At 37.4% G+C, this 22,132-nt stretch overlaps 4 protein-coding genes across 5 annotated transcripts in view; 2 read left to right on the top strand and 2 right to left on the bottom strand.

The window, feature by feature from the left end:
- Positions 1-8,391: 8,391 nt before the first annotated feature.
- setmar (SET domain and mariner transposase fusion gene) lies at positions 8,392-9,704 on the bottom strand. The gene is made up of 2 exons (XM_062986947.1): positions 9,609-9,704; positions 8,392-9,290 (listed from the first exon to the last, which is right to left on the bottom strand). Exons 1-2 carry the CDS (start codon positions 9,702-9,704, stop codon positions 8,526-8,528), a joined length of 861 nt encoding a protein of 286 aa, XP_062843017.1. The 3' UTR covers positions 8,392-8,525.
- Positions 9,705-11,533: 1,829 nt separating this feature from the next.
- brk1 (BRICK1 subunit of SCAR/WAVE actin nucleating complex) lies at positions 11,534-14,008 on the bottom strand. The gene is made up of 3 exons (XM_062986680.1): positions 13,850-14,008; positions 12,818-12,900; positions 11,534-12,437 (listed from the first exon to the last, which is right to left on the bottom strand). The coding sequence occupies exons 1-3, from the start codon at positions 13,965-13,967 to the stop codon at positions 12,411-12,413; spliced, it is 228 nt and encodes a 75-aa protein (XP_062842750.1). The 5' UTR covers positions 13,968-14,008; the 3' UTR covers positions 11,534-12,410.
- A 1,422-nt stretch (positions 14,009-15,430) lies between these two features.
- On the top strand, positions 15,431-17,468 carry LOC134301995 (uncharacterized). 2 transcript variants are annotated; one of them, XM_062986950.1, is made up of 4 exons: positions 15,431-15,492; positions 16,316-16,564; positions 16,653-16,735; positions 16,883-17,466. In XM_062986950.1, exons 2-4 carry the CDS (start codon positions 16,320-16,322, stop codon positions 17,143-17,145), a joined length of 591 nt encoding a protein of 196 aa, XP_062843020.1. In that variant the 5' UTR covers positions 15,431-15,492; positions 16,316-16,319; the 3' UTR covers positions 17,146-17,466. The 2 variants fall into 2 exon arrangements, with proteins under 2 accessions (XP_062843020.1, XP_062843019.1); XM_062986949.1 differs by lacking the exon at positions 15,431-15,492 and adding an exon at positions 15,572-15,663 and having other exon boundaries at positions 16,883-17,468.
- A 1,110-nt stretch (positions 17,469-18,578) lies between these two features.
- Positions 18,579-22,132, top strand: part of LOC134301466 (testis-expressed protein 264 homolog) — a 28,246-nt gene continuing 24,692 nt past the window's right edge. The window contains exon 1 of the mRNA XM_062986160.1: positions 18,579-18,839. Coding sequence (XP_062842230.1) covers positions 18,579-18,839 — 261 coding nt within the window. The remainder of the gene's footprint in view (positions 18,840-22,132) is intronic.

Genomic DNA, 22,132 nt, shown 5'->3' with positions numbered 1-22,132 from the left:
CTGACTAAACATGTACGCGCTCTCATGTTGTGTGTGTGTGGCATGATGTCAGGCCTTTCACATGGAAATATTTACGGATTTATTACAGCTGCTGTATTGTAGCTGATTTTATCTCAAAGAGGCCTGAAAGAGAGGTGCGTGGACGGAGCTTTGATCAGCCGCTCGGAGCAGGCAACCCAGCCTCCAAACACACACACACACACACACACACACACACACACCTCATTAGATATGCAGAGAAAGTGCACCTTGACTACAAGATAATAAGACATTCATTACATTCACTCACCTAAAACTAATTCATGTGGTCATGAATGTATATTGTTTAGAACACCGTGTGCATGAAAGCAAATCCTTTTCTACAGTTACATAATTGACATAACATTTCCAGGCTGATGGAAAACAGGATACATTTTCTTCCATCCTATTTTTCTGACTGACGAATTTGCTTCCAATACTAATGACCAGTGTTTAGTCGCTGCTGTGGCTCAGCTAGGTTTGAGGTACATGCAACAAAGGTACCAAGCTCATGAAGCGAACAATTTAAGGTTTATTATAGCTGGTGGACTATATGTATGGAATGAATGTTGCAAGTGTTTTGAGCCTATGTGAGAATACACCATGGACACATAGGGTCAATTTACAGCTGTTATTCCCCCACTGGTATTTTGTTAGGTGGAAGGGAATTGGAGAACATGAAGGACACACTGAACTCTAAAACAGAGAATAATTAAAGGCAAGAATTTAACCCAGATCAATGAAACTGCACATTACCAACACTACTTGTATTCAGTTTAAAGGTGCACTGGGTAGAATTTAACAGTCACAAGGTAAAGGTAACACAGAATTGTGCTAAACTTTGAACACAGTTTTTCTCCCGATTCCCGTTTTACCGTCCTCGTTACATCCGCATATCCTGCTTCATCATGGATGCCACTTCCACACCGTATCTAAAAGTTATGCTTAAGTCCGAGCTGGGAGGTAAGTGTGTTCTGTCCTACACCACAAAGTTGTACCTCACTAAAAATAAAAGACAATTATGCAGCGATAATGGCTTCGGCTGTCCCTGAGGAAACGTTCTTATTAGAGCAGCATTGGTATTTTTGCTCTAATTATCCACTCTGGTTCTGCTTTTTGGATTCACACAGTGATGGCAGATGAGGCTTTTGGTTTCTTTTCAAAACCATAATGCAGTGATGGGTGTGGGAGAGTAGAGTTGTGGTAGGACTGATGATACAAACAGCTTTAATAATTAATTGAGTTCCAGAAAGATATCTCATGATACTATACTGGTCTGTTTGCTCGTTTGCAGGTTGGAAGATGGTTGCAAAGCCGAAATCAGAGAGTGCTTAGCATTAGCAGCTTCTCATTTTAATAGGATTTGCTAAATGCCCTTATGTATACTCAGAAGCATGGTTTATTGGTGTTGCCATCCTGGAATCATGAGGACCCACCTTCAAGTCATACAAATTTAAGCCAATGATCAAAGTAGCAAATGTCATGTGACTTACCATGCTGGAAACACCAACTTTTATTATTTAAATATAAATATAAACTGCATTTTTGGTTTATGTGGCACCCAAAAAGATAATAATTTCATAAACATAATAATTCCACTAATAGAACTTATATATTGAACCTAATGGATACACAGGACCCACCCTGATTCTACATGACCTCCCAAACTGAGGCCTGCAGACCCAGAAGCGACACTTTGGCGGCTCCGTAGTTCAAGTGAGGACTGTTTCGGTCGCTGCTGAATAGGTTCACCTGGGCTGGTCTTTGACTAAAACAGCACTCGAAACCCCCAGTGTGGGAATCTATACAGCATCTCCCACTCACTGATGTGGTAACCATGGAAACGTGTTCCTGTGTTCTCCTCTAAGTTGTTAGGGAGAAGAGACGAGAGACCTAAAGAGAGACGGAGAAGCAGAAGCGTCTGAGGAAGGTCAGATAACGCGGAGCTAATTTAGAACGTTTTGCTGTAATGCTTCTGTTCTGCATACGTACGTCCAGAGTTAGAGGTGGGCGATATATCATGACAAGCAATTCTTTATTTTTCATAATACAAAACACATAAGCATTTAAAAAGACAGTGGTAAGCATTAGACTTTTAATGTAGTTTGTTCACTGCTGCATTGCCCACCATGAAGTCCAGAACTGGGCATTTACAGTGTCTCATGGTCCACCTTTGGTCTATGAGCTTACTGCTGCCTTTAAGGTCAACGGAAAATAATCATGTAGGTATAAAAATGCCCACTAGTTACCCACTAGTATGGATTTTTGCATTCACAGTAGATGTTTTTTGATACCCATTGTGTAACTTCTGTTGTCTACTTTGATGCAGCAAGCAAAATCAACATTCTTTTCTGTACAGAAAAAGTAGGACATCCATACCATTACCAACCATAATGTTTTGTGTAGCAAACGTGACCACTTTTGGAAAGCTGACTGGGTGCGTTCCATTTACGCATGCCATGTTACTGTTTTTTGAGGCAAAAATGAAGAAATCCAAAGATGTCCAAAGGTATTATAATATCTCTAATCTCTGATTGTATGTATCACGACAATAAGTGCTAACCAGATTTGTGTGCTTAATAAAGCCCAGTGAGTTTGAACAGTATATAAAAATCCCAACAACACTGTTGCACCTAATAACACTGATTCCAGAATAACACACATACTAACATATGTTAGTATACTTAAAGCATACTTATTATGCTGTTAGTGTCATTACAGTCGGTGACCATAACACAGCCGGCTGTGCAACCATGTGACTCAATCCATCTCTTGCACTAGAATTCATTATTATACAGTAATTATTATAAATATAAATATGATTATTATGATTATTATGATTATTATTATTATTATTATTATGTGCAGGGTGGCACAGTGGTGCAGCTTGTAGGACCTACCTGGACTTTTTTTGGGTGCTCCTCTTTCCTTTCACCTCACCTAAGCATGTAGAAGGTGTATTGGCTGTTCTAAATTGCCTCTAGATATAAATAAATCAGTGAATGGATTAGTGTGTGATGCACTGTGATAAATTGCGCAGTGGAAATGTGGAGCTCTATTTGTTTGGGTTAGAAGTTCCAAAACCACAATCGTCTGCTGTCCAAGCTGCCAAATTTACGAATATTGCTAAACCAGAATGAATAGTAACGTTCAGTCATTATGAGGCACATTAGCATTTAATGATGTTTCTTTGTCACCCTGTAATTAAGCCAGCGTATTCCTCGTGCCCTGGGTGTCTCTCTCTCTCTCTCTCTCTCTCTCTCTCGCTGTGTGTTTGTTCATCTCGTCTGTCATGGCTGTCCGCCCTGCTTTCATTAGAAGTGGTGAAATTACGCAGCACAACAGGGGATTTAATAGAGGCTGCAGGGCACACCTGGGTCCATCTTCCCAAAAATCGGGATTACCTGTAAATTAGTGAGAAGGTAGAGAGTGTCACCCCCCTGTATCCATTTATCAATGAAAAAGGAAGGCCAGAGACCAGAAAATGTGGGTGGTGGACGAGTACCAGCACTGCAGTGACACTAATACTGTAACGGTAATGACATGGTAGTGTGTGTTGCACTGGTAGGAGTGTATGAGGTAAATCAGAGTTTTACCCTGTTTTCATAATAAATGATTGAAAGAATCTCAGGAAATTTGGGCACATAATGACAATCATAGTGGCATGATATTTATTTATTTAGTGGTTTTATAGTGGCATGCTCTAAAGGAGAAACAAATACATGACATTTAGTAGAACTTACCCAGACTGTGCAGAACAACCGGCATGAATTAGCAAGTCATTAATAAGTTTTTTTAAATGGTTGTACTTAATAATCATTTTAAAGTAATTTGTAAACACCTCAGAGTTAATGTTGGGTGGAGAATAGTGTCATTAATAAGAGACTAGAGGAAAATTTACACACACTGTGCATGACATAGGAAAATATCTCGAGTCTTTGACTGTCTGTACACCTTAAAAAGTGCTAACAGGATGTGTGTTCCTAATAAAAAGGCCAGTACGTTTAAACAGGATTTAACAATCCCAACAACACTGCTGCACCTGATAACACTGATTCCAAAATAACACATATTACCATTGTATTACTATGTTAGTGTCATTGCAGTGTAGTGCAACAGATGTGCTACAGTCAGTAACTGTATTGTTTACCCCCAAAGTTTATCTGTATGGTAGATGTATCTTATAAAAAAATAGTTATAACTGATAACTATTATAACTGATTTATTATTTATTATAACTGTCATTACAATAAAAGGAAACAAAAAATAAAGCATTTGACTACATTGTAAGATTGGCACCGGTGTAACGTAGGGCACCACGATGCCACCCCAACTCTCAGCATTCTCATAGTTCCTTCCCATAGTTATTTTTTAACTTTCTCTTAACTTGTCCCATTTAGAAAACCCAGCAGATCAGTTTCATATGTAGGCAGCACACATCACGCTGCACAGCAGGAGGCTTGTAGGACACACGGCCTAAATAAACCACCGGCCCACTTACCAGAAAGAGAAGTAGGGCCTGATGAAAAAATAAGTGGTGGTAACCCCAACAGATTCAGGGTGTGTTTGTTTTGAAGCATCAGAAGTCATTTTGGCTCATTTATAAAGTAAAATATCACTTCTGGGAGAGTAAAGAGATCCTTCCTGGGATTTTCAAAAAATCTATGAAGCATAAATAGACGACATGTGCTCAGACCATAACCCCAAATGTAATTAATCAGCCAAGACATGTTCAGAACCATATAAACAGCATTATTAAATCATTTCTATTGATGCCATTACTTATTTTTTTAGCCAGGAGGCCAAGAGAGTGTAACTGGCTAGGAGAATATTATTCATATGCTCTCTAATGGTCAAAGTGACCACAGTCACAGTGGGTGGATGGAGGACATTAGTAAGCCTTTCTTTCGGTGCACTGATTAACCTGATTATATTTTATGCTGCAGTTTGGAAGAATCTTTGGCATAATGTGTTTTGAAGAAACACAGCTCGTTATATACAGTGTTAAAGGCCACATCTGGGATTTAACGGATAAATTACAAGATTTACACACAGCCAACAAATAAATGGACACATGTGGACATAGGCAATAAACCAGACTCGAGGCTCCATTTACACTAGATTTTAAATATTAACGGAATTCTGGTTTATTCAGGCATAAAAGCATTCACAAAACAATAATACATTCATTTTATTTACTTTTCTTCAGTGTTTTAAATGTCCCAAATATTTGAACGAGGCCCCAGACCCAACCCACCAGCCCAACGTCATCCGTCCTGATAACAGCACTAACAGATGACAGGAGCAGCTCTAACAAGGACGAAACTGACTCACTGGAAAGGTGGCATCCTATAACGGTGCCACGCCTTTCTATCAGAGTGCTTTGGTTCAACCCATTCTACTGTCAGTGTCTGTCTATGGAGGATGCATGAGGGTACGGCTGATTTTAGCTGTATAGTAAAGATAGATGGATGTAGATAGATTGATTGATACTTTATTTATCCCAAGGGAAATTATTGGCCTCTAGTAGTTGAACAAGCAAAAGAAGAAGAACTAATACAAATATAAATAAAGTCGGGTGAAGCAAATGTACAACAAGGGCAACAAGAGCAGCTGTAACCTAGCGGGTAAGGTACTGGACTAGTAATCAGCAGGTTGCCGGTTCAAGCCCCACCACTGCCAGGTTGCCACTGTTGGGCCCTTGAGCAAGACCCTTAAACCTCAATTGCTTAGATTGTATAAGTGTAAGTCGCTTTGGATAAAAAGCATCTGCTAAATGCCGTAAATGTAATGTAAACATGCATATATACAATATACGGTATGCAAAAAAGTAATAATAATAGGAGCAGTAGTGTTATTATTTTTATAAACAATATATACAGATATATAAGTATAAATATAGAAATAAAGATATTAAAGATAAAGATTACGGATATGTATTAATATAGAAATATTAAAAATAAAACATATAATGTCGGATATGGGTATGATAGTATAATAGTAGTAATATACAGATAATAACAGTAATAATAATAATAATAATATAGATTCTAACAATATATACATATATGGATAACTTAATAGGAATGAAAATATCAGAGGAATATGTAGGCTTGGATATGGAAATGTGTGTCTTAGCTTAAGTTTAGTTTAACGTCCTCGCCTGACTGCCTGGGGAACAAAAGACAAAAGGACAGAGACAGCCGTCTATCACTGAACACACTCGTCTGTCTGGTGATTGTGCTGTTCAGACGGTGGTGTGTCTTATAATCAGTACATCAGAAGGAACGCCCACCACATATTCCATCAGCTGGTTATGGTTATTTGAAGTGCTCCTCTACTCTAGTAAATTCATTTAGGGTTGTAACACTGAAATTTCACATGATCTATAGACATGTGACATATCTCTGTCATTTCAGTTTAATCTGTGCCCTGCTTGATACCAGCTCCGAGAGTGGCGTGAAGAACGTACGACTTATATTAAAGGTCTCTAGGCTTATGCTTCATCAGCCGAGAACAATTTCTGCTCCAATAATCCCAGTAATACAGCCTTCGCTTACCATCAAATCGATATCGCACCTCCTGTTTCCATAGAGACTCGGGAGACTTGCTTACTCACTGGATGAAGTGAGTCATAAAACAAGTCAAATCTGAGAGTCTTATCAGCGACCTGTTATAAACATCAGTCCTGCAGGCTGATCAGGTGAGATAAAGTAAATAATACCACCATCGCTGTGAATGTGGGTTAATAAAAGCGGGTCTGTCGGGTTTTTGGAGGTCTGGTGTACGGAAAGTTTAATAATAAGTAATAATAACCCATTTTATTTTTGGCGCCTTTCAAAACACTCAAGGACACCTTACAAAAGCAAGAAAGTAACAGACATCAATAAACCATTAAAATCTAGCCGCTCAGGTGGCGCAGCGGTAAAGTACGCTAGCACACCAGAGTTGGGGTTTCGAATACACCGTATCGAATCTCAGCTCTGCCTTTCCGACTGGGCTGGGCAGCAGCATGAACAACGATTGGCTGTTGTTCAGGGTTAGAAGGTAAGAAAATCGGATCATAGGTCCTCATAACTGGTGCGACTGCGGCCCCTGCTGGCTGACTGATGGCGCCTGCACAGGGCTGAGGAATAATGCTGATGGGGGTGTGGCCCTCCGTGCACGGTGCCCGTCAAGTGTATGAACTCGCCTCGTGCAGGTGAAAAATGCAGTCTGTACTGACTGTACAAGCCGGAGGGGGCGTGTGTCAGTTGAGAGGCGTCCTCAGTCAGCGGTGAAGGGGCAAATCAGTATAGAGGAGCAATCAGGGTAATCGGACACGACTAGATTAGGGGGGAAAATTTTTCTAATAGAAAAATCAATAAAGATAAACACAATAAAATCAATACAATCTCTAAACAGTCAAACGTAATCACTGTTAGACAAATATCGGGGTAGAAGTACCAATCAAGTTCGAAACATTAGTAGTAGGCTAGCTTGAAGAGGTGAGTTTTAAGTTGGGATTTAAAAGTAAAGAAACAATGGATAGTACGGATATGGATTGGGAAGGTGTTCCAGAGAGAAGGTGCAGTGTGGCTAAAAGCTCTCACGCCCGTAGTCGACAGGCGGACAGAAGGAATAGAAAGCTGGAAGGCTGAGGAGGACCTAAGAGTGCGGGTGGGATTGTAGACTTGGAGTAAATCGGAGATGTAAGACAGAGCTGGACCATGTAGAGCTTTGAATGTACATTAGTAGGAAGGTAGGATCCCAATTTCACATAAAGTTTAACCAGTAAAGTTTAGCTCATATTATTATTATTATTGTTGTTGTTTCATAGCTTTTAAAGTTACACAGCACTGGTTTTGTTACTCCACCTTACATTTGTACCCCTGACCACGAGGTAGTCAGACGTCCCATTTAAAAAACACACCTCTGTGTGATCTTTTTAGCCATAACAACATTCGCTATACAGTATGTCGTACACACACGTACAGCGCGGATGTGCTCTGATGTTAGCATAATTTCTTCTTCAGGGCCTCATTTCTGAAGCCCTGCGTTCCGCCTCTGGTCCCTGGGCTAATTAACCCAGATGGGGATATTAATAACACAGGCCCACGCTGGAAGTGGGGCAGAATGGTGGAGGAGAGAGGAGGAGGATTTAAGAATGGAGACTTAACGAAGTGGGTCGCTTCAAGAAAACGAACTACTGCTATATCCAAAACGCCCAACGGCTCTTTTTTTAATTGCTTTGGTCCTCTTTGGTTCCTTTTAAGGAAAAATGGCTCTTAACTGAAGTTTGACAGCACAGAAAGTCAGAAAGCTCGACTAATGTTTACAAAAAGATGAAAGAGAGAGTCCATAACTAAGACGTAAATTTAATTATAAGTTTCTGATGTTTATTTTTCTTAAAATGAGATAAATCTGGACAAAAGCAGATATTTTATATATTCAGACAGTTTCAAAGCGCCAATAATTCTGAAGCTGACAGTGAGTGTTTAATAAATAAGCCGTATTAAAGCTCAGTCTTATCCATGCAGGATTGAAAGGTCCAGAGGTAAAAACCCAGTGCAGTTTGGGGTACCACACAGACACACTTTCCTCTTGAGATCTTCAGCTCCTTTAGCCTCATGTTGCTGTGTTTTGTGTCCTCCTGAATAATCGAAGGTGAGCTCCTCTCCGGGCTCTACGTCTCGCCTGGTGAACAGTGCCAGCCTGGGTATCGACGAGTGCACCCGCACTGGCACCATGACCAGATTCGGCTGGCACGAGTGGTTGAGAAAGCGGCCCACGTTGCCCACAACAGCCGGATCCACAAACGTAAAGCCAAACCGTTCTGACCCCCAGCGCTCCTGCACGGCTATGATATAATTCCTGTCCTGAGGAGCTTGACACATCTGCCTCCTCCGTGCCTCCTGGAAATCGATGACTTCCCCTGCATACTCGCACACAAAGCTGCCTCGTTTCAGAGCTTCCAGGGTCTCGACCCCCCAGCCACGATTCTCTGTATGGAAAATGCCAAGTCGGAATCGGAGTCCGTTTTGGACCACGCGGGACTGGCAGGATTCACCACATGTACACAGGGCATTACACTCGAACACAGGCCGGCTGTAACAGGCACCCACACCATCTTGCTCCTCTATAAGATGGCCTTCGTTGGTGTAGGCCGAGCCGAAATGCAGGCAGGGGCAGACGGAAGGGTCGCAGGAAAGCACTCGGCATGAGCAGCCGGGCAGGGTCAGTTCACTAGGGTCAACATCACAGCCCGGACCCTGAACGTTCTCCAAACTGTACTGATGGCCAAGAAAAGAAGACATCTGATAAAGATCAGCATTTTATCAACATTAAACATGTAAACAAGTCAAATGTATGTCTGTCTGACGTGGTAAATGAAAGCAAAGGGATGTAATGTATATATTAAACCTATAACTGAAACGTGAAGTACATCAGTGCTGCCACCTAGTGTTTATAGAGAAAAACTACAGCACCGAAAGGTGTAGAAATACATATAAATACAATAAGGACGCATTTTTTTAATGCATTAAATATAAAATGTTAAACAAATACTTTATCTAAACACTAAACAACCAAAACAATGAAGTTATTGTTACCTGGAAGTTGGGCAGAACATCATTAGCATCTGTCTGAATGTAAACAGGAACGTTTTCTTGACCGTGACTGATGTCTCCACCATATAAACGCTTCATTATTTATCTCTGACATTAAAGCCACAAAATATATATTTTAATAAACATAAATACAATGAAACAAAAGTTATTTTTGGAAAGAAACGCGACTTTTTAGCAACAACCAGTGCTAACAACAACAGACCGGAACTTCCGTCATAAAACACAAGTTTCGAGTTTCAAACACAAAGTCCAACATGAGTCTGGAATAAAACACTACTAAAACATTACTAATACTATTTAATATGTCTTTTGTCTTTCTCCACTAAAAACACGACCTGGTCAGAGACCTGGTGGGTCCGGTGCCACACAGGCAAAACCAGGCAGCATCCTGGACCAGGTGCCAATCTATCACAGGGCATTACCCACTCCCACACACCTATGGTTCTGTCAGGATGAGCCAATCTACCATCTGCATTTTCCTCGAAGGACAAGAAGCTTGTGTGGGCATTGGGAGAACATGCAAAATACCCACAGACGATCACTGAAGGGAAGTGTCGCACCTAGTACCCATGCTGCAGTGCCAACCCTGCTGTTCTAGAACAACAAACCTGTCATTGATCAAATATATGAGACCCATAATGATATTTTCCTTCAGTTTTATTAAGTGTTTTCAGTTACACACATGATCACCACTATAAATTTTAACTTTCAAAGTTGAACATTTATAAAAAATAAAACAATAAGAATTTCTTGGTGTTTAGTACGTTTACATTTCAAATATGTGAACACCGAAGTCATCTGATCACGTCTGGCTAACACAGCTAACACAGCAGTATCTGGCTGTTTAATAAGGGAGGCAGACATGTTTGCATTTGTGTTGAGAAGGTATAGATTTTACCAGGCATTTGCAGCTTTGTAAAAATTAAGAACACTGACCACCACACCCTAAAATCTTAATATATAACTTTAGTTACTAAGATATTGATGTTCTTTAATTTTTTTTTTTTAATGAAAACCACAACACGTCTGAGCAATAACACAGATAATAAGAGAAGCGCAGTCACTTCGGCAGGATCTAAACTGGCACTTCTGTAACTCATCCACCCACTCTCACCACACAACGCCACTCGCTGTGTGAAAACACATTATTGCATAAGAAACTTAAGCAGGCCAGCTTAGCAGTTGGGTGTACAAAGCCATAATAAACGTGAAGTTAATAATGCCACATAGTTTTCACCTGTCAGTGCCACTCCCAAGCCCAGATAGAAATAAAATAGTTGTGTAAGGAAGGGCATCATGTGTAAAACTGTGTCAAGTCTGGTATGCAGACCAGATCCACTGTGGCGACACCTAAATACGAGAGCAACAAAAAGAAGAAATATATATATATATATTGATGGAAAGTAGCCTTAGAAATCAGTATCCATCCGACCTGAAAAGGTTAATTCTTCAATTAATCAGAACATGATCCACTGAAGGCCTACTAGCACTAAGCAATGTCAGGTTTGTTACTGACACCTTGCAAAAAGGTAACTTTAAATCCTAATGACTTAATTACACTTCAAGTTAAAAGATTATTATAGAAACTGTGATGCAATTTATGACATTTCCTTGTGAACTCCATAACTACTTAGAGCAGGATAAAGCCGTCATTAACAAGAAACGAAAGAAAGTTAAATCTTAGGTAAATAAAACACGGTTTTCAATCAGAAATTTAAAAGCCAGTTCACTTTCTTAAGGAATAAAATAAGCTTATGTTCCAACTACCTTATTAAAGTAAGCTGCTTACAAAATAATAATGGTTTATAGTACAGTTACTAAACACACTGGTTACTGGTTAATCACAAACTAATGCTTAAATAATCGTAATATAAAAGCCATAACAGAGTTACGAAGCTTCTTCAAAGTTGTATGTGCTCATTGTACAGAATTTATTGAATCTCACACCGTGGTCACTTTATTTGGCTGGTGGATTGTGTATTAATTCCTCATAACCTCTCTGTAGTATAATTATAATAAAATACAATCACATCAGTTTTACATCAGTACTCATGATGGAATGTAACAAAGCTGGATTACAATAAACAAACAAACTAAAAAAACAGTTTAAGAAATGACATGGACATTAAAATGAGTTTTATTCTGTTTAAAAAGCACAAAACCTGGTGGAACGGGAGGAAGCAGAGTTTCATCAGAGGAAGGAACGAATACAGTAAAACAGGAGACACAAAATAATCAGAAACTAACTCTGCTTCATCCCATAATATCACCTAACCTAAACCCAGTGTTAATTACAGCAAAGTAAATATGTTTATTTATTATTATTATTGTTATTTTCTATGAGCAGGATGTTTGCTGGGTGTTCTCTCTTACACATTTAATCCCAAACTATTAGTGTCTGAGGTTTCACATATGTAAGATCTGTTTAAAATAAAAAGGGACTTAATGTAGGATTAAATAAACATGCCAGCACCACAGAAACAACAACAAATCAACAGAGCATCATTAACATCGCTTCTACTGAGGCAGAAACTGTAAAAAATGGTCATAATCACAACGGTCCCCGAACACATTAAAGTCCCAGTGAGGAACTGCTGCAGCTCAGGCCTTTTTATGTTCCCTTTTTTACAAACTCGCTTCTCAGAAACTGAGCCGCACCCTTTCAGCAGTTCCTAACCAGGCCTTTAACTAGCTGGTCAACAACAGTCAACAGTTGGTTACTGAACTTATAAAATGAGTAAAAATGGATTGTGGACATGGTTCTTGTCTTCAGTTTGAAGATGTTTAGGTCAGTGTTTCACCTTTTGTAACCTGAAAAAGAAAGTTCATAATAATTATTCAAGTTTGTTTGGTTTTTTGCTTTAATGAAAATATTTTATCAGTCAATATAATAATTCAGTATTACTCTGAGTTAAAAAGCATAGTTTTGGTTAGAGATTAAGTACAAAATGTTTCTATTAATTTGCAATAAAATTTAAATGTAAAGAAATAAGTTCCTAAAAACAACCTGCTCATGCACCAGCTGCATACACACATTTGATAAACACAATAATCACTAATAACAACATAAATAATTGCTCGATCAATGCTGCCGCTTAAAAAGAACCCCATTGACCTCCCTCCCTCATATTACTTATAATTCTAGAACAAACTGAGCTCTGTATTAAAACTGATGCCACATATTCACTCACTCTGGCTTCAATGTACTCAATCCTCCTTTCCAAAGCAGTGAGCTTCTCATTCAGCGTGGCTAAACGGGACCTGCAGGACATGTCTGTAAGAGAAGATAAAGTTGCAGCTATGAGATGAAATCCCTACACATCACTAAGTTTCACATCAACACGTCTTTCTTAATCAAAACTGCATAACAGTGAACGTGGCAGCTGTGTAACAAGGTAAGAAACATTGTGAGCAGAAGCAGTTCGGCATTCAGAATGGGGATTTGACACAAAGGTGTGATTGAGTTTTATACATTTATGAGGTGAGGGTATAAACAAACAAGTTGCTCCAGCAGTTTAAACTGAGTGTTTTCCCACCATCGTTAGCAATTCAGTACTGAAGTCTACCATGTTTACATTTGTGAGCAGGAAAGATTGTGGTGGTGTAAAGAGCCTGAGTGAATGTTACTATAACAGTAGGAGCTATTGCAAATTTCAGATAGACTTGCTCTAACAGTTTTAATTCTAATGTTTTTGTGCTCTTCAGGTTTTCTTCACCTTATTTACAACAACAACAACCACAGCAACAATAGTAATAATAATAACAATATAATAATAGTAATAATAACATTAAAAACACGTAATACTATTCTTATTAAACAATAATAGTGATCATTATTATTATTATGATCTTTATTACTAACCAGTGCACTGTTAAAAACATGTAAAGACGATAAATAAGTTAAAATGACAATGTTTATTTATCTAAGCAGGAATGTTGTTGTTGCGCTAACTGGCTAAAGCTGGAGAGCTAACGTAGCATTCACGGAAATAAACCTTCCACAGAATATAACTACATTACAATATTAAAAGAAAACACCCTTCTATATATAATAAATATTTAAATGAAGCATTAGGCTACACAGCTATCTGACTTATAACACTATAAGAGGAATGTAACAGGGACGTTATCCACAGCTCAGTAACGCTCTGTGATCATTAGCACTGTTAGCAGAGAGCTATCTGTATCTGTATTATAGGTGCAGCCCGTTTCTCCTCACTCACCAAACGAATTAAGAAAATCCGCTATTTTCTTGATGCTGCTGGTTATAACCTCGATATATTCTCGGTTCGCCCAGTCCTGGTGGATTTCTCTCTGTACTGGATCCTCCTGTCCGGCCATTTTCACTCACTGCGCTGATCTGGGTGTGTTTGTGCGAGAGAGGAAATACGAGGCGGTGAAAAGTAGCGCAACCGCGACCCCTACCGACCAGCTCACACACAGCACAAACAAAAACCTGAACATTACATCAAAATCATTATTTTTACTTAAAAATAGAAAATGATGGTACAAATGTTTTTGTAATTTTTTTAATGTAACAGTGAAAAAAATATAGACAATAAAGAAAAATAAAAAATAAAAATAGTGATTTAAAAACGTTTGTAAATATTTTTAAATGCTTTTAGTTGTGCCAATAAAAATGGATCGTTTTATTTATTTAAAGAGTAGCTTTTAATGTCTTATTTACATATTGTATTTATAAAAGTACCAAGTTTTACTCCCCAGCTGTGGTGTGGCTTGAATTCACAACCTTTCTATTACTAGTTAATTACCTTAACCGCTGAGCTTCCACTACAATATATTACAATTGTTTAAATAATCAAATGAAATTCAAATAAAGATATATTTTATGTAGAAAATCTTTTAATCGTGTTATTCATGTGGAAAAGAATGTGAATGTTGAACTGCAGCAGGCTTTCAGGGTTCGAACTTGCCAATTCTGATCAGCGTGAAATGGTTACTGATAATAATAATAATAATAATAATAATAACAATAATAATAATAATAATAATAATAATAATGTAGTGTATATAATAATAAATATAATAATGATATACTGTATCATATAATAATAATATTAATAATAATAATAATAATAATAATAAAGATGATGATAATAACACCAATAATAATAATATGCTGTATATAATAATGATAATATGCTGCATATAATAATAATAATAATAATAATATACTGTATATAATAATAATAATATGCTCTATATAATAATGATAATATGCTGTATATAATAATAATAATAATAATAAAAAAAAAAATGTAGTGTATATAATAATAAATATAATAATGATATACTGTATCATATAATAATAATATTAATAATAATAATAATAATAATAAAGATGATGACAATAATACCAAAAATAATAATATGCTGTATATAATAATAATAATATGCTGCATATAATAATAATAATAATAATATACTGTATATAACAATAATAATATGCTCTATATAATAATTATAATATGCTGCATATAATAATAATATACTGTATATAATAATAATAATATGCTCTATATAATAATGATAATATGCTGCATATAATAATAATATACTGTATATAATAATAATAATAATTATAATAATAATAGTAATAATAATGCATACTGTTTAATGAAAATTAGATCTTTATTTTCTTTAACTTTTCTTTAAACAAACAATGTAACATTCAACATAACTTGATTAAAACTTAAATAAATATAATCATATATTTTATAACTATTAGCAGTTAATCGTTAGCATTAGCATTATGAGTAACTCTCGCACGACTGTTGCAGTGGCGTTGCTGTTTCCATGGCAACTGGACACTCTTTGTATATTAAGCGGGAAACACCAAATAACGGTAAAAAAATCATAATAAGTTCATTATTTATGAATCTATATGTTATCTGGTAATGTAGTTTTATACTTCTAATCATACTGACTGGGGTTTATTAGTGTTTATTGAACAGATTGAGTATAATCTTATTAGAACTGAGCTTTACTGTCGCTGTTGCTAAGCTAATATGAGCATGTAAGTGTGTTTATGTTCTTTATTCACTATAAGAGTTTCATTCTGTTTAAGTCAGATCTGTTTTAATCAGGTTTTCTAACTTAAAAACTTACAGAATTCTGTTTTAAATCAATATAAAGGTGTTATAAATCAATTATCAATTAAGCGTCTTTGAGTATCTTGAAAAGCGCTATATAAATAAAATGTATTATTATTATATGCTTATTATATAACTTTGCAGCAATGGTTTAGGGAAGGTCCCTTCCTGTTCCAGCATGACTGTGTCCCTGTGCACAAAGCACAAGCTCTATAAAGACATTAACTGCAATCTTGCTTTGATTAATTGACTGGCAATCGTTTCATAAAGTTTGGCACAAAGGGGTGAGCCAACAGCAGGTTGGGCAGCCAAGACTCGTTGATGGGAAAGGACGCCTTCAGAGGTCTTGTGGAGTCCATGTCATGGTGGGTCAGAGCTGTTTGGACAGCACGTTAGACAGGCGGTCATACTGTTTTGGCTTATTAGTGTGTATGCCAATTAAAAATGATTGAATGAATGAAGCTAAATTATGTGGTTAGACGTTCAGTATCATTATTATAATTATTTAAGCTCTTTTACAGGTGGTCCTTGTTTGTTTATATTTATATCTTATATATTGTTTATTATTACTGATAGATCAATGTCAACTAGGCTGAAGGAGTGCAGGCAGCATCTTGCCGAAGCCCTGGATCAAGCAACCACTGATCACTCTAAGAAGTTAGAATACTGCTCACCCGTGGTCCCAGAACTCAGATCTGTTCTCTACGACTCCTGTCCCTTGTATAATGACCACCTTGAGAACTTGTACACCTGCTGCCTCTCTCTGCAAGCCAGTAATCACATCTGCTCAGGCATAAATGAAGCATCCGACAGCAGCTGGATGGAGTGAGTACGTTTAGGTTAGACTATAGTGTTTGCTAAATGTAAACCTGTTGAATATATTTAATTATTCTCCACACATATTTGGATTTAGTCAGGAGTACAGACCTGAACGGGTGGGATTAACACTGTCCACAACTGAAGCTGAAGCTCGGCAGGCTCTTTCAGGACTAATCGGTTAGTACGAACCTTTTATTCACACTAGAAATATCTACACAAAATGAGCCAGAACATTAGGACCTAAAGCTATTTCAAATGCACTCACGTGTTCCTCTCTGTTCTCATGATTGTTCTAACTGCTCTTCTCTGTTCTCATGAGTGCAGAGTCCTCCAGACTGCAGACGTTGAAAGATTTTGTGGCAAAGTTGGAGTTTGAGATTAAACTGAACCAAGTGTGTAACAGAAACACACTCAACACGAATACACACACACCAACGGCAACCCGACGTGACAGCACGGGAAGTGGGGACAGTGGGGTGGAGTTGGGAGCTGACAGTGAGGAAGGTGATGATACAGAAGATGAGGATTCAAGAGTGGTGGAGATGGTTTTGGAGATGGAGCAGGACTATGAGCTCTATGTCCTCTAGCTACACTGGAATAGTGTTTTACAACCTGCCTATGGCTTAAAGAACAAGCGTTTCACCAACACTGCCTATAGTAATAGTGACGTTAGCCTGTATCAGGTATGTAAGAGCTGATGTGAATGGAAGAGCGCAGTTAGAACCCTCTGCTAGGAGTTGATCCACCCAATGCCACTGGAACAGGATTTTTTTTCTCACTCAGCATTATTTCTGTTTTAGTTGTTCACTCAGTTTTATTTATAATTCTTAAATCTCAATAAAAGCAAAAAAAAAAAAATTGGCTTGATTTTTTAAATGAATATAATGCATATTTAATAAAGTTAAATAAAGTTTAATAAAGTTAAATTGTATTAATGTTATTAATGTAAATGATCAGAATGTACAGTACTTACAAAATTACATACACTATTATTTACAATGTTTTGCAATTATTATTATTATTATTATTACAATTATTATTATTATTACTATTATTAGTGTTGTTATCATTATCATTATTATTATTACAATTATTATTACTATTATTGTTGTTGTTATTATTATTATTACTATTATTATTATTATTATTATTGTTATGATTAAAATTATTATTATTATTATTACTATTATTATTATTGTTATCACTATTATTGTTATTATTATTATTACAATTATTATTATTATTATCATTATTACAATTATTATTATTATTAAAATTATTATTATTATTATTATTACAGTTATTATTATTAGTAGTAATAGCTATTGTTGTATTTAAACTCAGAGTTAAGACGTTTTGACATTAATTGGTCTTTTATAATGTGTTTTATTCATGTCATTTTTTTATTAATACTTTGCATCATTATAATCTTAAAGGGGGTGTATATTTTATGTGAACAGCAATATAATTATCATAATATTATGTATATATATTTTTAAAAATAATTTATTATTTATTGTGCTATTGACCCTCAGTGCTTTCTGAGATTTGGGATTCCATTTCAGAAGCAGTTCTGAGCAGCAGAGTCGTAATAACCACTTATAAACACGTTATAAATGTGTCTGTATCTGCACGTTCGTGCTGAATTGTGCTGCGGTTGTAAACTTCATGTTTGGGTTCACTTTTGCACCCCTGTTCTCTGATGGTTCGTCCCGGATGCGGTTAAACCGGCTGTATACTGAACCGCCCTCTGCTCCCTGTGTAACTGTTTTACAGTGCTTATTAAGGTAACATATTGTGTAGACTACATAGTGCACTACATCTACAGAGTGGAGGTGATTTGGGACCGAGCCGGTGTGCAGCATGTGTTTAGGGAAGTTAGGCGCACAGTGTAACCGCACAATCTCACTGTGTTCAGAGATTTTATACAGCAGAAGATAAACTGCCGGATTATTCAGGATTAAAATCAGATTTTCTACAGGCTGCCAACATAAATAAGTGCACCTGAGCTCCTGGAGAAATGTCTGATGTGCTGGGATGGACTTTACTCGGGATCTTGTTGCTCTCTCTCCTGGTTTTGATCATCTCGGTGTATCTGGTGTATTCAGGGGTTCTGACTCGGATCGAGATTAGAACCGGTTCTGCTCCTGTCAGGTCCATCACTGTAGCTTATAAATATACACAGGAGGGTTATAGAGACAATGCACTGCTGCAGGCTGAATGCTGCAGAATAGATCCTCATCTGCCCACCATCATCATCTACTATGATGATCCCAAAAAGGTGAGGAACATTTCAAATCAGGGATTATCATTCAGATCAGTGATTCTCTCCACCCCTCAGTGATGTCCATCACACTGCAATGCACCTCAAATTCATGGGATTACCCCATCTCAATCCACCACATCTGTAATGCTTATTATATGACCAAAAGTGTAGAGTCTGTATACATAGTATAATATGGAGTACCCCCATTGGCGGAAGGACCTTCCCCAAATAGATGCCACATCAAGCATTTAAGCATATCATTTATTAAACATTATACATTTTTATTCACCTGTTTGCAGTGGATGTGGCCCAAACATCTGAATTTTACAGTGTTTGCATGATGTCCACATACTTTTGACTCATGAGCAATCAGACACAAGCAACTACGCCAGAAAGCTGAAACCAACTTAAATCTACCAGTTATTCTTTTATATATGATGTATGCTCTTTGTATGGCATGCAGCCATACTGTATCAGTCAATGTACAGTTATTACACTGGTATGATTGTCTGATGTACAGTTATTACACTGGTATGATTGATGTACAGTTATTACACTGGTATGATTGGTGTACAGTTATTACACTGGAATGATTGGTGTACAGTTATTACACTGGAATGATTGGTGTACAGTTATTACACTGGTATGATTGGTGTACAGTTATTACACTGGAATGATTGGTGTACAGTTATTACACTGGTATGATTGGTGTACAGTTATTACACTGGTATGATTGGTGTACAGTTATTACACTGGAATGATTGGTGTACAGTTATTACACTGGTATGATTGGTGTACAGTTATTACACTGGTATGATTGGTGTACAGTTATTACACTGGTATGATTGATCTACATTTATTACACTGGTATGATTGTCTGATGTACAGTTACACTGGTATGATTGTTTGATGTTTGGTTATTACACTGGTATGATTGATGTACAGTTATTACACTGGTATGATTGATGTACAGTTATTACACTGGTATGATTGGTGTACAGTTATTACACTGGTATGATTGGTGTACAGTTATTACACTGGTATGATTGGTGTACAGTTATTACACTGGTATGATTGGTGTACAGTTATTACACTGGTATGATTGGTGTACAGTTATTACACTGGTATGATTGGTGTACAGTTATTACACTGGTATGATTGATCTACATTTATTACACTGGTATGATTGTCTGATGTACAGTTACACTGGTATGATTGTTTGATGTTTGGTTATTACACTGGTATGATTGATGTACAGTTATTACACTGGTATGATTGATGTACAGTTATTACACTGGTATGATTGTCTGATGTACAGTTACACTGGTATGATTGTTTGATGTTTGGTTATTACACTGGTATGATTGATGTACAGATATTACACTGGTATGATTGGTGTACAGTTATTACACTGGTATGATTGGTGTACAGTTATTACACTGGTATGATTGGTGTACAGTTATTACACTGGTATGATTGGTGTACAGTTATTACACTGGTATGATTGATCTACATTTATTACACTGGTATGATTGTCTGATGTACAGTTACACTGGTATGATTGTTTGATGTTTGGTTATTACACTGGTATGATTGATGTACAGTTATTACACTGGTATGATTGATGTACAGTTATTACACTGGTATGATTGTCTGATGTACAGTTACACTGGTATGATTGTTTGATGTTTGGTTATTACACTGGTATGATTGATGTACAGTTATTACACTGGTATGATTGTCTGATGTTTGGTTATTACACTGGTATGATTGTCTGATGTACAGTTACACTGGTATGATTGTTTGATGTTTGGTTATTACACTGGTATGATTGTCTGATGTACAGTTACACTGGTATGATTGTTTGATGTTTGGTTATTACACTGGTATGATTGATGTACAGTTATTACACTGGTATGATTGTCTGATGTACAGTTACACTGGTATGATTGTTTGATGTTTGGTTATTACACTGGTATGATTGATGTACAGTTATTACACTGGTATGATTGTCTGATGTACAGTTACACTGGTATGATTGTTTGATGTTTGGTTATTACACTGGTATGATTGATGTACAGTTATTACACTGGTATGATTGTTTGATGTTTGGTTATTACACTGGTATGATTGTCTGATGTACAGTTACACTGGTATGATTGTTTGATGTTTGGTTATTACACTGGTATGATTGTCTGATGTACAGTTACACTGGTATGATTGTTTGATGTTTGGTTATTACACTGGTATGATTGATGTACAGTTATTACACTGGTATGATCACCAGGCTGGATGGTACGTGTACCACTGAGTGGAGCTGTTGGTGCAGTAATTTTGGCTCAGCCTCTCGGAGTGTGTGGGGTCGAAACACTGATGTACTTGAAACTGATCTGATATTGTCTGTTACGGTGTGAGCGCGCGATCTGCTGTTCCTGTCCCTGTCCATCTGAGATAGCCAAAAGTACATGGACACCTTGTTGGACCGTTATGTCCATAGACAACCCTTTTCAATACCATATGTGCTCATTTGTGAAGGTTTTCCTCTGGATTTTAAAGTCTATCTGTGGGAATTTGTGTCTGTGTAGTCAAAAGAGCATGGGTGAGGTCACTGTTGGACGTTGGATGAATGAATCTCAATGGTCTTCAGTGGAGTTGAGGTCTGGGTTCCATTCCCTGAAAGAAAAGCTCCTGAAATCTGTTCAGTTCCTAAAATGCTCTGTAACGTTAAGCAAGTTCTGGAATAGTTCTTTAAAAAGTTCTGGAACCTCTGAAGGAGATTGATTGGTGCCTGGCAGGACCTCTCAGCTCTGAGAGGTCTCAGGTGGCATCTAAAAAACTCCCTTTATTCCGAACGGAGCTTGATTGAGGTGTGTGTGTGTGTGTGTGTGTGTGTGTGTGTGCGTGTGGTAGAAACCAGCGCTGAGTGGTGATGTTCAGCACCGTGATGAAGATCTAGTGGTGTTTTGAGTGAAGTTGCGGTGTGTGGATGTTTCATGGCTAGTTTATTTTGTGTTCGTATTCAGACAGAATCCCTCTGAAGTGGGTTCGTATTCATCCCCAACTTTCCGCTTCCTGTTTATCGGTCTGCGCCGTTGCCAGACCACCGGTGTGCCCGCCACATCTCAGCGAAGTCCCTGCTGGAATGCAGACCGGGGTGGATTGACAGCTCCGGTACGTAAGTGCTGAAAGACTTTTTTGTCACCACAGCCGGTTTCTTTCCCCAGGCCTCCAATTAGCGAGCGCTCCAAACTTCTGTTGCACACGGCCACGGCCGAGTCCTAATCCAGCTCAGATAATTGGCCTAATGA

This window comes from Trichomycterus rosablanca, chromosome 24 (assembly GCF_030014385.1).
Source record: "Trichomycterus rosablanca isolate fTriRos1 chromosome 24, fTriRos1.hap1, whole genome shotgun sequence".
Classification (NCBI taxonomy): domain Eukaryota; kingdom Metazoa; phylum Chordata; class Actinopteri; order Siluriformes; family Trichomycteridae; genus Trichomycterus; species Trichomycterus rosablanca.
The sequence above is the reverse complement of the archived record's forward strand: the minus strand, read 5'-3'. Positions and strand labels throughout refer to the sequence as shown.

Excerpts from the sequence above, each read along its gene's own strand:
- LOC134301995 (XM_062986949.1), top strand. Across the intron at positions 16,565-16,652 it reads TCCGACAGCAGCTGGATGGA|TCAGGAGTACAGACCTGAAC; the intron begins GTGAGTACGTTT and ends ATTTGGATTTAG. Across the intron at positions 16,736-16,882 it reads GGCTCTTTCAGGACTAATCG|AGTCCTCCAGACTGCAGACG; the intron begins GTTAGTACGAAC and ends TCATGAGTGCAG.
- brk1 (XM_062986680.1), bottom strand. The coding sequence starts at position 13,967 with ATGGCCGGACAGGAGGATCCAGTACAGAGAGAAATCCACCAGGACTGG. Across the intron at positions 12,901-13,849 it reads GGATTTTCTTAATTCGTTTG|ACATGTCCTGCAGGTCCCGT; the intron begins GTGAGTGAGGAG and ends CTTCTCTTACAG. Across the intron at positions 12,438-12,817 it reads TTGAGTACATTGAAGCCAGA|GTTACAAAAGGTGAAACACT; the intron begins GTGAGTGAATAT and ends TTTCTTTTTCAG.
- setmar (XM_062986947.1), bottom strand. The coding sequence starts at position 9,704 with ATGAAGCGTTTATATGGTGGAGACATCAGTCACGGTCAAGAAAACGTT. Across the intron at positions 9,291-9,608 it reads ATGTTCTGCCCAACTTCCAG|TACAGTTTGGAGAACGTTCA; the intron begins GTAACAATAACT and ends CTTGGCCATCAG.